General features: G+C 41.0%; 1 protein-coding gene across 1 annotated transcript in view; it reads right to left on the bottom strand.

Annotated features, from left to right (window-relative positions):
- The window catches only part of CACUL1 (CDK2-associated, cullin domain 1), a 64500-nt gene that overhangs the window by 4067 nt on the left and 42580 nt on the right, over positions 1 to 17853 (bottom strand). The window contains exons 4-7 of the mRNA XM_006879902.1: positions 11819 to 11914; positions 10018 to 10120; positions 7560 to 7649; positions 1082 to 1220 (exon numbers count right to left, since the gene is read on the bottom strand). Of these exons, the coding sequence (XP_006879964.1) occupies positions 1082 to 1220; positions 7560 to 7649; positions 10018 to 10120; positions 11819 to 11914 (428 nt within the window). The remainder of the gene's footprint in view (positions 1 to 1081; positions 1221 to 7559; positions 7650 to 10017; positions 10121 to 11818; positions 11915 to 17853) is intronic.

Here is a 17853-nt window from a genome sequence, read left to right as displayed (position 1 = left end):
AACATTCAAATAAAACACAAATTAAAACATGAAAGATTTGGAAATTTTGGTGAACATGACAAAAAAAAACCCAAAAAACCAAAAACACCCAAACAAACAACAAACTCCAAAAACCATGGAAGGTATCCACAAATCACTTGGGATACAGCAAAGATTATTCAGGAGGGAACTTAGCTCAAGACTGGTTTTCCTGAGATAGAGTTTGACCTCAGAACCTCTGAGAGAGAATGTTCGCCCCAATCAAATGATCAGACTATTACTTTTGGCCACAACAGTTCCGAAGACGTGGTTTCTCTTTCACAGACTTCCTTCCTATAGGCCAGTGAACCCAGTGAAACAAGTTATGGGAACGTGTCTAACCAGTAAGAATTATGGTAATGTCAGGGACATCATGCCTTCAGTGACTGATACAAATACCTGTTCCCCCACAGGGAGTTACAGTATTTTAATCTTACATTTGTTCAAAAAGATACTTGAGAAAATATTTCAGGATATGAGCAGGATACTAAATTGCTTATTATTTAAAAAATTAACACATTGTATATGTAAAAACCAAGGGGGAAAAATGTAGAAAGATACACCTTTTAAGAAGAAACAATTCAAACTTAAGGCAAAATTTAAAGTATGAAATATGCACTATAAAGTCTCTTAAAATTTAGGGGTAACAGTACATTACAGTACAACAATGAATGAATGGAAATCCAAAATCTCTGTAAATGTTCATTAAACTTAATAAAATAAAATAAAAAAAGGTACATTACAAACAGCGACAGCATTTCTACAGAGTCCTTCCAAACACTCAGGACTAACATGGGAGCGCCAGAATTGAAATCTTGGTAGTTGCCCAGCTAAATGCTGGTCAATGAGAAACTGTCTTTTTAAAACCATACTCAGCGGAGAACACCTTCTAAAATCAAAACCCAAATTCCACACTTCCAGGTACAGAGAACGAGTACCTCTCCCCTCAGAGAACTTATTCATTAAGACCTCCGCATCCACGCCACACTGGCCTAAGATAGTGGACCTATTCTGTCATGGAAGGAGAAAACAAACAAATAAACAAACCACCGTAAATACTTGCCTCATAAAACCGTTCTGTATAAGTTCTCTTTGAAGTTTCTGATCTTGAGCAGCGTATTCAGACAGTTCAGATTCCACCGCCGGAGGGAGAATGTTTGGAATAAATTTAGAAAACAGAGTTGGTGCCATCTGAACCCATTCTGTGAGGGAGGAAAAGAGCCATTAAGAAACTCACGACAAAAAAAAAAGAAAGAAAACCACAACAGATTAAATCAGCTGGAAAAGAGATTTTGTTGTTGTTGTTGCTGTTACTCAAGAATAAAAATGTATATTAAACCCAACTTAACATGGGAAGAAAAGGCAATTCCCTACTGAAAAGCACATGTGGAGAGGGTAAATTTCTTTTCTAAAAATAATTTACGCTATGAAGCAAGCCAGCAATTTTACATTTTATACATTGTACTTATTTAACAGAATTTAATGGCAATTCCTGGTGAATTTCTGAATGAGTCTTGAAAAAAATCCCAAGTATGGAGAAACACATGAATGAGATTATCGAAGAATTCTGAGAGAGAGAACACTGGAAATGAGAAGACTTGTCAGCATGAAGTCAAGCAACCCACGGGCCCAAGAAGAGAAAAGCACCGGTTGTAATGGTATCTGTCACAGAGACAGCACAAGCCATAGTAGTATCTGTAATAGTAACAGCACAGGTCAGAGTAAGAGGACGTATAAAAAGGAAAGTACCACCAAAAAGAACAGTTAATGAGCAAATTGGGAAACTGGTTATGACTGTGGAAACAGAAATCTATTTTGATCCCTGTTAAGTCACAGCCTATTAAACAGCATAAGAAAAGGGAACTGAATAGTTATTACTTAAAAAAAAGGATCAAGAGAATAATCTATAGGGGGAAAATCATATCAAAATAAAAAGGTAAGGCTGAAGAGAGTTCAAGCACTATGTACATCAAAGAAGAATTCACATGTTTATAAGAAAGCATTTGTAAAAATCAATAAAGCTAAAGAGGTAAAACACATGACTAAACCATTCAAAAAAAGATTAATAAGTAGACTTGTTAGTATACAGAGAAGTCCAAGTGAATACAACTCTTTCACCTCCCACCCCAATCAGTGAGTTAAATGTATACAATGCCCGTCTGTTTCTAGGGCATCATGAACCAAGATTCACCCTTCTTTTTGGCTCTACATTTAGACATGTTGCTAGGAGAGGCTATTCCTTGGAAAGGGGGATCATGCTTTAAAAGGGAAAAAAGGTCAGCAAAAGAGTGGAAGATCCCCAATGAGATGGACTGACACAGTGACTCCAGAAATGAGCTCAACTCTAGAGGTGGTGGGGAGGGGACAGGACAGCAGAGGAATCAGATCTGTGCTTCACAGGGTCGCTCTGGGTGGTACTTGACTTGATGGTAACTATCAGCAATATAACAAAAATAGCCCTTTTCCAATTCCCTTAATTTAGTTCTTTCAAATTCTTCTTTTGGAAAATATTTCTACTCTCTCTAGAGTTGCTATGAGTCATACTTGATTCGATGGCACCAAACCACAACATACTGAAAACCATAAAAATGCTAATGCTCTTTAATCCGGTAAGCCCACTCCAAAGGGTGGAGGGTGAGCGGGCAGCCAGGAATGTGCTCACCGCTTGTGGCACTCAGAGACCCTTAGGAATCCACACCCCAGACACCACACTGACGCCTTTCACTGTGGGTCAGAAGCGGCAACCTCACCACTCTACAGGCCAGGAGAGCAGCTCAGCGTGGCCAGCAAACGACAAGCACCTGGAATGCCCAAAGTCAATGCCCTCAATGCCTCCCTCAAGTTCTGGACAAACATTAGCACTTGTGTCCCTCTCGCCAGCTCAGTTCAGATATGGCTTTAGAAAAAGTCTTGGTAATACAGTTCCAGTCTGATAATGATTAAAACTAACTAATGAGCCACAGTTAGGAGTCAAAACTATCCATCCTCCACGGACCCAGGACCTCCAACAGACTCATTGTGGTTGAATTTGCCTTTCCACCCAGGTATCAGGGGGCTCTGGTGGCTTCCGGAAAGGAATTTCACTGCCAAAACACAGGTATGCAATTCAAACACAAAAGCTGCTCTGCAGGAGAAAGATGGGTAATCTCCTCCTACGCGGTTTACTGCCTCTGAACACCCACTGGAGGGTCGGCGGTATGTTGGTTCTGGTGCGATGGCACATTAAGAACCACGAGCGGGCAGACATACGGACTCAGAATCAACCAGAATGTACACTGTGCCATGAATGTAAAAGGTCCATGGGCCACAATCACCTGGGGAACCTGATATCCTGGAGATTCTGACTCAGTGTATCAGGGCAGAAAGACAAATTCCAGGCGGGGTGCTGACCAGGAACGGATGGCAGCCCAGACTAAAACTCTGCTCCAGACAGCATGAAATAAAGATGAAGAAACAGATGCATGAAATGATGGAGGGCTGCGCAGGAGTGCTGGAACCAGGGCTAAATTAGGTTTCCACAGACTGGACAGAGCACACCAAAAGTGGTCACATTCATCACAAGCGCCAAGGACTGGGGCCCAGGAATCTGCTGCTGAAAAAGCAGTCTCAGCGTGATTCAGCCACAGCCAGGTAGATCAGTACCTGTGAACCACTCACTGGGGAAAGACAGTCACAGTTAAAATTTCAAATCTCTAACCTTAATCTGTGAGGTGAATAGAAATGCTTTAAGAAAGGCAGATAACAGGTACTGGCAAAGTATGGAAATGTCAAAATCTGTACAAAAGTATCTGAGAAAAAGCCCCAGGCAGCAGAAGGTTAGTCTGTGGTAAAATTCACCTTTTTAAAGGACAATTCTTGAATACAGAATTCTCCTCCTAAGTGGTATGAATTCCATTACAAGAGCTCAACCTTGGATCAGTGTTCAGATAAACCGGCACCCATCTACCGCTTCTACACCACTGGTTAACTTTATCTGAGATTTGTGTTATGATAAATGCACAGCTGACCTACGATAAAACATTTCTCATATTACATGTGGATGGATGCCTTCTAACAGAAAACAAAACAACCTAGATTAACAATAAAAACATTTATGAGCCTTTCTCTTCATGGAATTAAATAGAAAAGTCTGAGAACTAGGAAAAGACATCAGTTGATTATAGACACGTGTAACATAATATTTTTGCTATTTTATACAGATAATCTGCTTTCCATTTATGACATATTTTAAAAACCACGCTCAGGATTTAATCCAAATTTATTCTTTTGTACCACTGAATTGGAACTGACCCAGAGGACCCTCCAGAAGGTTTCCTGAGACGGTAAACTGCACGGCAGGAGAAAACCCATCTTCCTCCCCCAGAGCTGCCAGTGAATTCAAACCAGCTTCCTTTGGGTCGGCAGCCCAACTCCCTGTCACTAGACTACCAGAACTCCCTAACTCAAACTTGTTCTTGTTATGTGCCATCGAATTGTAGACGACTCATAGCGACCTTATGAACGAAAGGCCTGAGCACTGTTCATACATAGAGTTTCCAGAGGCAAGCCATTTCAGCAGTGGATGCCGCTCCTGCTTCCAGGCTTGTGTTAGTCGGGAAGCTCCAGCCAACACTGTCCGCCATGGGTACCCATGACCACGTTTGGCACATCAAAAGTAAATAATTTAGAGGTCACCATCAGTTTAAAGTATCCTACAAAAAAAGTAATTTCCTACATCACTTCTCTTGATTCTAGAGTTTTCACTTCTTTCATTTTCCCAAGTGGTTTCTGGTGGCTAAGCAGGTCAGGATCTGCGCTGGCAACCAAAAGCCAGGTCATCTCTTCTGTTTTAACTCACAGACTCTGAAAACGCTTTTTTTCCCCCCTATAATTATATTTTATTAATTTTCATAAACATTTACAGAGATTTTGGGTTTCCATTCATTCATTGTTGCACCATTCTCTCTGCCCTCCTCCCAGTTTGTTCTTGTCCAAATGCCACAGTGCTTGTCAAAGCCAGTTCTGATTAATCTTCTTTGTCAGTGTGTCCTTTGCCATTCCCTATCACTCCTCCCTGAGAGAGACTTCACCCTGAGTCATAAGGAAAAGGGGATGGCGTATTCTCTTAGCTACTTCCTGCTGAAAAGGGAAGCTGTGGGTTTCAGAGTCACCTAGGAGTCGGTTCCAACTCCACAGCAATGACTGACAGATTAACTGATTCCGTTTTAGCAAACTCAATCCTGACATATTTTTTAACTAATTAATAAAATGATCATGTTATAGCTTAATTAAAACAACAATAAATCTCAATGGCACGAGTTCTGGTGGTTTGGTGATAAGGAGTTGTGCTGGCAACCCAAAGGTAGGCAGTTCAAATGCCTGCAATTAATTGTCTCTAAAAACCCGCTGAAGGGTCAGCTATGAGTCAGTTCCTACTTGACAGTACAAAGCAACAACCACCACCTCAATGGCTAACGATAACAGATAATATTTCTGGGCTTATTATGTGTCAGGTATGTGTGAAACTCTTTGTATCAGTTTATTTCATTTATTCCTCAAATGAAAACAGGTTTTTCTTTTTACTGAAAAAAGCACTATCTCCTTCGTTTTTTTCCCGACTAGAAATTGTTCCACTGCAAACTATTCTAATTTGAGGATTCTTTGTAATCTCTTCTATGGACTAGTCTTCAATATGGACTACATCTCAACACCAAGACAACAAAAATCCTTACTACTAGGCCAAAAGGCAGCATATGATAGATGAAGATTGAAGTTGTCAACTATTTCATCTTGCTTAGATCAACACCTTTGGTACCAGCAGCCAAGAAATCAAAAGATATGTTGCATTCAGAAAACCTATCATCAAGGACCACTCCAAAGTGCAAAGGAGCAATGATGTGAGTTAAAAGACTAAGGTGCACCTGACTCAAGCCATCATCTTTTCAATTGCTATACATCTGAAAGTTGGACAATGAGTAAGTATAAAGAAAAAAAAATAAGAATCGATGCCTCTGATTTGTGGTGTTGGAGAAGACGAGTGACTATTCCACTTCCATGACTATTAAAAGAAAGAGCAAGTGTGTCTTGGAGAAAGTGCAACCAGGATGCTCGTTGTAAGTGAGGATAGTGAAACTTCATCTCCCTTACTCTGGGCGTGTTATTAGGAGGCCGCAGTCTTAAAACAGGGCATTACATTCAGTAAAAACAAAGGAAGGTCAGAGAAAGAAAGAATGACCCTCAACCAGATGGACTGACACAGTGACTGCAGCAATGGGCCGAAGTGTATCAGAGATGACAGAGATGGCACTGGATACAGCAGGGTTCAGATCCGCTGTTCACAGGGTTGCTACGAGTCGTATTCGACACAACAGTACCTAACAATAACAAACAGTGATGTAAGTTTTAGGTTCTGATTTACAGACAGGGAAAAGTAACAGCTCAAGGCGGCTGCTGCAGATTATTCTGACTCACGGAGATCTCACGTGTCTCCAGCAGAGCTGCATTCGACAGGTTTTCAATGGCTTGTGTCACGGAAATGGGCCACCAGCCCTTGCTCCCACAGTGCCACTGGTGGATTCGAACCATCGACCTATGAGTTAGCAGTCTAGAACCACCATCTGTGCCAGCCAGGGATTTCTGGCTTATAAACAGGCAAAAGGATATCTCTGCACCCCACTGCCTCTGAGTCTGATTCTGGCCCAGAGAACCCAGCAGCAGAGAGCAGAACTGCCCCCAGGGTCTCCAGCGCCATACAACTTTCTAAACAGACTGCCTCATCTCTCTCCCGTGGAGCAGGCGGGTTCTTTCCGTGAGCACCCCCAGGCTAAACACTGCACCACCAGGACTCTAGTCACTAGTCTAAGACCAATTACATTAATTTATAAACCATGTCTTTGAATATAGTGATCTCTGATTTTTCAGTTCTACTATTCTGAGTATCTCTACCTCTAAAATATCTTCATGAAATGATGATAAATTTGACAACACGTCTATTCTCCTTTCAAGTTAATAAGAAATCTAAAGTGGGGCTGTGAATGTGAATGTCTGTGAGGCAGGAAGTGAAAGAGAAATTCCATAAAGACAAAGATTAAGCTAAACAGGAGATTCATATTATCTAGTGTCTTCTACAAATTATTTGTCTTTTCCTCACAAGTGCTACAATACCCAAGCTATTTTGGTTTTGCTAGTAGAGAAAGAGTTCTAAGTTGAGTCCTAAGTTTACATTTTCAAACGTTAAGTGTTGACTCCAGTTTTTCTGATGTAATAAATGTAAATCCCACTGCTGACGTGGGGAGGCGCTGCTGAGCCATGTCCGATACACAGTGACCCGTGTACAACAGAACAGAAGAGCGCCCAGCCCTGTGCCCTTCTCACCATCACTGCTCTGTCTGTAACCTCTGTTGCACCTGTGCGTCAGTCCATGCTGTGTAGGGTTTTCTTCCTCTTCCAGGACTGGCCCCTCATCACGGTAACATCACAGAACAAACTGAAATCCTTTCAGATTAATGCTGGAGCTGCTATAATAAATGCGCCCAACCCCCAAAGAAATAGCCAAGGTTTACCTGGTCGGAGGGTATAGAGGCCTTTCACAATGTTTGCCATAGTCGAAGGCGTGACCTGAAACGGTGTTGACTGGGCTTCCAAAAGTAAAGCTAAAATCAGAGGAGAAAAGGATGCAATGAGAAGGAGAAAACACTCCTTTTCCAAGCTTCTCTTCCTATCACTCCTTCTCTCAAAGACTAAGGGGTAAAGATGTGCAAGAAAGGCACACCTCCGAGGACAAACCAGAAGTGCATATTGAAGGGGTTTGGTTTTGGTTTTTAAATCCAACATAGATCTTGTTCTTTAAAGAAAACACCTCAAAAACAGAAACAGACCAAATGGGCAGCAGTAACTAAGGCAAAGACAAGAAGGCTGGGGGGCGGGCAGAGCAACCCAGTTCATGGAAACAAAACTAACGAGAACATGGACACAATGTGAAGAGTGTACACACACACACCTGTCAGCAAATGGGACATGGAAGAATTATTAAATGGGAACCTGTTTTGTTGACTACACCTTTACAAAAAAAAAGAAAAAAGTGAACCTGGAACAAACAAAAAAAAAACACCAACACAGTAGCTCAATCTAACAAGTAAATGCGTGCATGTCTGCAGAAACACTAATGGCAATGATTCAATCTGAATATAAGGAAAGCTTTCTAAAAGCAATCGTATTCATGCTGCTTTGCAAGTGAGCTAAAATGATTCCATTAAGCTCGTCATTCAAAGGTTTACATTTGGAGAATAAAATGTTCTCCAGAAGTTATTATTACACAGTGCTGCCCCCATCCTTTTTCTCCCCCCAAATCATCATCCTGAAGGTTCTCAACACTTTTCTAAAGGTGTATTCTTGTCATTTAGGGACTGTGATCAAGCTCAGAGCCACATGTTCCCAAGTGCCCCGGCTGCAAGGATCTCTTTTCTAAGGACGCGCCTCGGGTCCAGTGCCACCAGTCTGCTTAACAGGGGACCTTTGTCCATGCTCATTGTCAATTTTCTTTGATTCTATTACCACACAAATACTTTATAGTCTTTTTTTTTTTAAGAGTAGGTATACTGCTCTAGACAGAAAGTAAGGACTACAGTTATTGTCTTCTGAATAGTCCCCCTATACATGCCCAGCAAAACTGATTTTCAAACTACTGGCAAAAAGAAAAATATTTATAAAAACAATCAGGCTTTTAACCAGGTAGTGGCATTTTTTCCTACTGCACTTTTAACAGGAAAGCCTACAAACTGCTGTGTTCAACTTTATAATAAAAGCAAAACAATAATCATTAACACCAGAGGAAATACTGAAATGATTCTAATAAAAGCTGGAATATCTCATGGGATAATTTCATAGATATTTATAAACATCTGTCCAAGCTTAAAAAAAATGCATGTCATATCCCAAGATTCTAAAATCTCTTAGAAACATAATATTGAAACATATTACTCTCTTCAACAATAGTATTTGAAAACTTTACCTTTCTATAATAGGCTGGCCCAATTTTTAACATTTTCATTAAACAATAAAAAAAGAATTTTGGGTTAATAAGAAAACAATCTTTTTGTAACATCCAGTAAAGGTTCACTGTGGTATCAACGCACAATGACCAAACCAAATTCAACTGCTGGCCCTGGGATTCCAACTCACAGCACCCCGCAGTCCAGAGGACAACGGTTCCATGGGGTCTGAGGCCGTTCCCTGAGGAGGAGTTGGTGGATCTGAAGTGCAGGTCTTTCAGTTCGTGACCCAGCACTTAACCTACTGCACCACCAGGGTTCCTAACCGTGACTAACTCGAAAGCAAAATGTACACACTGTAAATCCAAACTCTATGTACAAAATTCTAGGAGGAAAAAAAGGCTTGATAAATTTCATAAAATATGAGTGTTTAAAACATACCAGTGTATTAGTTAGTAGGGTTTCCCTAAACTCCCCTTGGAAAGGTTTATTCTTAGGATGAGAATCCACCAACATGAGGGACAGGGTGAGGGTATAGAGGACAAAGATGAGAAGTGGAGAGAAACCGGTCAGGACTGGCGCTTTGATCTGTTCACTTAATGATGCATGCTGCTACAGTAAACACTTCACAAGTCTCAACTTCACAGGAAACCCAGGCTCAAAAGAGGTTAAGAAAATGAGAGAGCCAGAAGCCCCAAAATCAGAGAGGATTCTCTACTATGGTTTCACAGTGTAACACTACAGTTCTTCTAAAATAACTGGTAACAAAGTGAGACGTGAAGCCCTAAGAGGTGTGGCTGGGGAAAGCAGCCAATCCCTGAGGACATGGAGGCATCTTCTAATGACTGACCTGAGTGGCCACCAGTTTACTGAGTGACCTTCAAGCCGTATTTCCAACTCCTCACATTCTCTCGATAAAACAAGCCTTCAACACAACCCATGGACTAAGCTGAAAGCTGTCAATGCTCTCAGACAAAAATGAGACCATTGCTGGTTTCCCCTCACCCTTGTATGAAGTTTAACAACTTACGCATTAGGCTGTAGATGTGCTTTTCTGCAACATGTTCCGTAAACAGCTTTATAAGGTCATCTTTTAAGTCTCTGTTTAGCTTGGTTTCGATGTAAAATTTATTCTAGGAAGAAAAAAAAAATTCTTATCATTCATTAGAAGAAAAGAATTTGTTATTATCATGAACTAAAGAGCCCATCCTCTGAAAATTACTTTAGGAAAACAAGGCTTAAAGGTGGTATCAACTCATTAATTACAAACAGAAACAATGCAGCCGCCAACAGTCAAAACCCTGCAGCATCTTTCTTGCGTGGGATTAAAGGCACTCAAATCCATCAGCTGCTCTAAGAGACAAAAATGGGTACTCTCCTGTGTGGTTTACAGCCTCTGAAAATTAGTTCTAAGTTGGTTCCAACTAGGTGGTGCATAACAAGAACAACATCATCTCCAGTCAACACTGGGAAACAGTACTGAAAGGTGACCCATTTAACAGTGGTCCAAGCAGAAAGCACGCAGTGGGCACAGACCATCTGGTTTCTCAGGATACATTCTACTCTAAAGTTTAGTCCCAGGATTTTCGAGATTGCCTGTAGTTCAGAGACAGACACGTGATCAAAGGTAGACCAATTAAACTTAGTGAAGCCTAGGCTTACAACCATGAGAACAAGAGGAAGCGAATATGGCGGGGAGCAGAGGCACAACAGAACCCGAGTTCCCACTAACACTGCCGAAACATGAACTGAGCCAAGCCCGGTGCCGGCACTGTTTCCAGAGGACCGCTGCGGGAGGTCACCCTCTCCTCCATTCACCTGAATCACTGTGAACCAGGGTTTCCACTTCCTGTAGCACAAAGCTTTATGACTCAAATGGCTTACAAATCCAAGATCAAATCTGTTCACATTTAGATGTTAACCCAATGCGTAAGAGTGGAAAACAGAACACGGATGCTCACTGATCATCTCTTAATTATCAACCCAACAGTGTTAATTTTTAAAAATTTACAAAAATAACAGTCACACAGTTAAAAACTAAAACGAGCTGAGAGTACGATTCTTGATGTAGGTATGGATTTCTTAAGAGCACAATTTAGTGTTCTGGGATCTCTGTTCTTCTGTGTTAGCCATAATTTGTTAGGGTTCACATATTGAAATGCCTTGGAATAACCCTTTGACTAACACACAAGTAAACATCTTTCTGGCATTCTCTGCTTTCAGCCAAGATCCATCTGACTTTAGCAATGATATGCCCTCATTCCACGGCCTCTTCTGAATCCAGCTTCAATTTCTGGCAGTTCTCTGTCTACTATCCCAGACATGGATCATAACGAGTAACGGCTGACACCGAGAAGAATGGGAATTCCAGAACACTTAATTATGCTCACGTGAAACCTATCCACAGAACAAGAAGCATACTCTTACATGGTTTTGAAATCATCTTCCACCTGCTAAGGAACAACTGAGCTGGCATATATCCACCCAGCATATTTTTAGACACAGTTTCAGTTCTCTGTTTTCTGAGGCCAAGAAATCATCCTTATGTATCTTTGTATCTTCGCAGGACCACACACAAGGCCTGCTACATGGCAAAAAAAAATGTGCATGTATGGTTGCCTAACTCTCTATTCAGCAACTGCTCCTTATGGAACACAACAACAAAATGTGGGAAAATACCTAATATAACTTTAGCATTTGGACAACAAGATAATTTTACAGAAATAGTTTCATTTCCACTGCTAATAACAGTAAGTGACTTGCTTGGATCTCTGTTTCTGTGTTTACAGCAATAATCCTTATTTGGGAAGAAAGCAACAGCTCTAACTTACCATATATATGAAAAGAGGCACAATGCTCTGCAATGCTCCCATATACTGTCCGAGAGCTCCATTAAATCTTTCAATATAAAGGTCAGGAGGGCTGGCCTGTGTGGAAGAACATAAACGTGGTCATTCTGAGAATCGAGGTTTAAAGGCATTCCATCCTAATCTGAAATGCAGACATGCTTAGAAGGAATCCAAAATTCATACTGGAATTTGTTGTTGTTGTTGTCATGTGCCATCGAGTTGCCTATGACTCACCGCAACCTAAACCCTGCTCTATCCTGTGCCAACCCTATTGGAATTTATAACCAAATAAAACCAAGAGACAAATTTATACCCTTCAGTTAACTCTCTCTTTGTTCCAAAATCAGTGACACACAACTGAAATATGGCTTGTGCCTGTTGTTGTTGTTGTTGTTGAATACCACAGAGTCAGAACAGAACCACAATTGACTTTCGAGCTGGTTTTCAGAGGCTGTAAATCACATGGGGGGAGACTGCCCATCTTTCTCCTGTGAAGCAGCTAGAAGATTTGAACCGCGTACCTTTGGGTTGGCAGTGCAATTCTTTACCACTGAGTCAGCAGAGCTCCAATTTAAAAAACTGGGAAACCTTCACTTGTTAGTTAAAAAGGCTTGCTCTTTTGATACATAAACAAAAGTCCAGTCAAAAGTAAGATAAATGATATAATAAAATGATTCCTGAATTATACAGGCATTTCCTATAGAAACCTGACTATTTGCACTTGGAAAAGCAGGGGAGGGAGCTCTGGTGGCCTAGTGGTAAGGAGCTGCAACTACAATCCCAGAGGTGCACGGTTCAAATCCACCAGATGCTCTGCTGGGGAAGGAGGGACAATCTCCCCATGTACCAGTCAGATCTGATTTGACGGTACACACACACACACACACCAAAAAAAAAAATAAAATAAAATAAAAGGAGGGGAGAAAAACAAAGTGGGGCATAAAGCATCATACGAGCAAATCTGGTTCCATGCAAGTCTGAATTTGTGCAGCCCCTAACGTGACAACCACATCTTACAAAGAAAATCTTCCCTCAAAGAAGGATGCAAGAACCATTTAAGGATCCCCAAGTACTGAATTGAAACACAACAATTATAAAGGCATTTCCATCGGTTTTAGAAAAGTAAACATCTTGTATTAGTATCTTTTCAATGCCTCAGAAGCCTCCAACTCCTCGCAACCCTCCTCGAGGACTCGGCATCACAAGCCTGACCAGGGGCCGCCTCAGGAGCTCCGGTCATGGGAGTGGCTTCCTCAGACTCTTCTATTACAGGCCTCAGCCGATTCCATGTGCTGCGAGGTGCCTTATTTACAGCACAGCACTTAATCTCTTTTCTTTCTTTGGCCTCTTAACTGGCTGCAAATTGAGTGCAATTTGGGCTCAGAAATATTCAGTCACTTAACCACAGTCTTACAACCAGTAAGAGCAGGGTTCTACTCTTTAGTACCTATTTTAATTCCTTTTTCAAGTACCAAGACCTTGAGCTAAATTTCAAGCATCTCAGGCACACTGCCAGCCTCTCTGCTTTCCTGTTCTACGTGTTCTCCCGCTCAAGCCCAGCCCAGCACACAGAGAGGTCACCTGCAAAATCAGGAAAGATCAGCAGCTGCCAGGCATCAAGGCCAGGTGACCTGAGTCCACTCCCACCTGAGCAGCTTTCACTCCACCCTTCCACCCCCCACCCCACAACCACACTGACTCTGGCTAACTCTTTCCACTTATCCTCAACTATTTGTCATTTCCTCGGGGGAGGGGAAGGAGCCAAAAAAACGAAACAAAATGAAAACAAGCCCTGAGCTAGAGGGTCCTTAGCAGGACAGCCCCCTGGGACACGCTTCTCTCAGTGGACTAAGTTTGAAATCCCTGAGGACAAAATCTGTGCCTTACGTAACAGATCGAGGCAAACAAACACATCTGCTACAAGAACGGAATCTGAGTCTTATTTCAAAACTATTGTACGACACCTGCCACTCACTGAAACGCCTTTTTAAATTATCCATGCATTCAGGGAGAATACTATTCATGCAGAATAGTAGTTGGTGGGGATACGGCCACCAACACTCTTAACTGCATTCTCTCATCACAAAACAACCTGAGAAAAAGTAGTCGCACATTCTGGACAAACTCTCAGCTCTAACTAAGGAGCAAAGTCACAGACTCTTAACAGTTTCAAAGAGTTCTGAAAGTGATGTTCCAAATTCAAAGGGAAAGTTTAGCAGTGTTACATGGAAAAAGGAAATCTGAAAGGATGATGTATTAAAATATTTTTCTCTTTTCGTCTGGGACCCTCGCTTCCAACATGACGAAGAAAAGGAGAAACAACGGTCATGCCAAAAAGGGCCGCGGCCACGTGCAGCCTTAGCTGCACAAACTGCGTCCAGTGCGTGCCCAAAGACAAGGTAATTAAGGAGTTCGTAATCCGAAATATAGTAGAGGCAGCTGCTGTCAGGGACACTTCAGAAGTGAGTGTTTTCTACGCCTATGTGCTTCCAAAGCTCTGTGTGAAACTGCACTACTGTGTGAGTTGTGCCATTCACAGCAAGGTGGGGAGGAACCGTTCTCGTGGAGCCCCGAAGGACCAGACACCTCCACCTGGATTTAGACCTGCAGGTGCTACCCCACCACGACCACCACACCAAAACCCATGGAAGGATTTGGTTCCTTAAAAGGCTGAAGAAAAAACTTGTCTGAAAATAAAATGGAAATTACACTTTAAAAAAAATTTTTTTTCTCTTTTCATAAATAAAATTTATCTACCCAAAGTTAAAAGTATGAATACTGATCAGAAAAACACACTAAATAGCGGACAGTAAATAAAACTGAATTCCTCGATGAAAAACTTTCCAAAGCCTGAAATGTTATGAGTATTAAAACGTACTTTTTGTACTAAAACAAACATGAAAACATGTTCTTGGCTGTTTTATTTCTATAATTCATTCAGCACATAGTCAAATACCTTTTAAAATGACAAGAATATAAACTGTAGCAGCCTTCTAAACAAATGCAATAAATCTCTTTCCTAGGAACTTACTAATACATTTCCATCTTAAAAAAATGCCCCAAACAAAGCAAGATGTTCTCCTCAAAATGTCAGTTCGGGAACCTTTGGGACCCATTGAGGACACTGCTACCTATTTGATTTTCAGTTTTCCAACATGAGTGTGTTTGTCTTGGACATTAACTTCTCTAACTCTGAAAGAAATAAGCTTTGTCTTCTTAAACAAAAGTAATAGAAAACTAGTGGCCAGATAAGGAGTGACTATTGCTTTCTGTTCCAATGTTTTCCTAATCGATTTGGATTTCCTGGAACTGACAACCTAGCAAGGAACAGGTGCTCCATCTCTCTCTGGATGGGCAATGCATTCACCTGGTTTACCATTCAGAAGAATTCAACAGTTTACCTTTCCTATCTTCCCAGGCCCTCCATTTCCCTGTCTGAATTCACCAGCATGTCTAAGGCTTTTCTATCTTTGCAGGAGAACTTTATGTATGTATTATACACACAAGAACAGATTCCATTTATAAACCTTTTCACTATCACACCGGCCTGCACTCTCTTTAACAATGTATTTGGAAATCGTGTACTCTAGCAGTTTTAAAACATTTCGGTCTCAAAACCCTGGTTCCCTAAGCTGGCTCAGCCTCACAGTGACCTTTCATCAGATTCCAAGCTGTACACTTTTATTTAAGGAAACTGCCCATCTTTATCCAGAGTGGCAGGTGGGTTCAAACTGTCGACCTTTCCCTTAGCTGTCCATTACGGCTGCTACTCCACACGAGCTCCTTGAACTACTCCATCTCCCAACAAATTCATCACAGCCCGCCTTCACTGTGGGTCTCCACTCTCTGGTCCCCCTGAGTCAGAACTGACTCAGAGCTGGCCCTGTGGTGTGTTTCTGAGGTTGTGACTCTCATGGGAGGAGACTGTCCCTCCTTCTCCTGTGGAGTCACTGGTGGATTCAAACCAGCAGAGGTGTGGCCTCTGGGTCAGCAGTCGCTCCCTGTGGGCTGCACCACCACAGCCCCTTCACTTACTACACTGGGCTCTCAAATCACTGAAAAGGCGTGTAAGATAAGGCAACAAAAGAAATGCACACACCTGCTCCAACTACCTACAAACATGGCTGAAAAACACACTTAACGACCTACTTCGTACAAAACCCCAGGACCACCTGAACTTTGATACTACACCAAAGCCTGACTAGTGATGTTTCATATCAGATGCAGTATCAAATCTGAAATTTTCTGAGTAAGGTTTGTCTTCTACTCCTAATGAATCTGTTACACACACATTCATAATCTCACACATTAGTTATTTGGAAGATATTGTCATATAGATCTTCTAAGGGCTGTCACAACTCAGGTTTTTGTTAATATTACTGTTTACCTCAACAGAAAGGTTTCTAAAAATTTGAGTTTTGAACACTTCCTCATGTGTTTGTTGGCCATTCAAATGTCTTGCTCTGTAAAAATATTTTCATGTCTTTTGCCCATTTTGTAATTACCAGTCTTTTTAATTATTATTATTTTTGTGCATGTATGGTCAAATCAGATCTGACTGGTACAGGCGGAGATTGCCCCTCCTCCAGCGGAGCATCTGGTGGATTCAAACTGTGCGCCTCTAGGATTGCAGTGCAGCTTCTTGCCACTAGGCCACCAGAGCTCCCTTATCAGTCTTTTTTTATAGTTTTCTGTTTTAAGTTTTGGTTAGGAGACTTGTGTCTAAAATGTTGTTTTTTTTTGATTTTTTTTTTTTTAAGTCTGTGGTTTTTCTTTTTACCCTACTGGAAAAACCTTTTGATGCATACAGGGATTTGATATTAGGAAACTCCCACTCATCGACTTTATCATCTCCTGGTTGTGCATTTTTGGCTGTTTGCAAGTCTATTTATGTCACAGACTAGAGCTTCTAGATTTGATCCTATTTTGTCTCTGATGATCATTATAGGTTTTGGGTTTAACATGGAGGGAGATGTAGATCTTGTTTCAGTTTTTCCAAACAACAACGAGCCACCATCTCACCCCAGCAGCAACAGCCAAGTTTAACAGGACAGCAAACAATCACTGCTGGAGAGGATACAGAGAGACTGGAACTCTCATGCATTATTAGTGGGAATGTTAAATGGTTCAACCACTATGAAAGGCAGTTTGGTATTTCCTCAAAACGATAAGCATAGAAATTTCATAAGACCCAGCTATTCTATTGCTAGGAATATACATCAAGGAAATCAGAACTGACACATGAATGGCAATACATATACCTAGGTTCAGGCAGCGTTGTTCACAATAGCAAGAAAATAGAAACCCAAAGGCCCATCAACAAATGGATAGAAAAACTCTTGATATATTCACACGATGAAATACTATGCAGTACTAAAGAACAACAAGGTATTAATAAAATTCAACACAACAAGGTATTAATAAAATTCAACACAGCACGGGAAAGTCTAGAAGACATTATGCTGAGTGAAATAACTCTGTCACAAAAGGAAAAATACTGCGTAAGATCACTACTGTAAAAATAAGGAGGTAACTAAGGGGTTGGAGAAGAGGAAAACAAATAGAATGTGCAGACAATGAACAAGGTAAGGACCAGGACAAAGGAAGATCAACCCAGGAAGAATTGAGATTAGGATAATACAGTTACTACAATTAGCAAATACAAACAAGTTATGCTCAACTGTTCAAAGAAGGAAGGGGGAAGAGGAGTGGAAGGAGGGAGAGGAAATAACCAGAGTGGCAGAAACTCATGGGCTGATGTGGGGGTGTGAAGGAACAGTCAAGTGCAATGATGAGATAGGGATAAAAGTAACAGATCAATAGTAATTAATTACATAAAATACAATGTGTACAAATTATTATCTTCAGCAAAAGTACATAAATGAAAAAAGTATATGAATCATTGCACAAAACACAATGTAAATGAAAGAAACAATGAATGTATATGAATGGCTACAGGCTTACAAATTCTTTTAAATTGTAGCGATACAGGTTTGCCAAAATTCATTTTTCATTTT

Source organism: Elephantulus edwardii, unplaced genomic scaffold (assembly GCF_000299155.1).
Source record: "Elephantulus edwardii isolate Elephantulus edwardi_28Jun2011 unplaced genomic scaffold, EleEdw1.0 scaffold00006, whole genome shotgun sequence".
NCBI classification, from domain to species: domain Eukaryota; kingdom Metazoa; phylum Chordata; class Mammalia; order Macroscelidea; family Macroscelididae; genus Elephantulus; species Elephantulus edwardii.
This window is presented reverse-complemented; position numbering and strand designations above follow the sequence as displayed.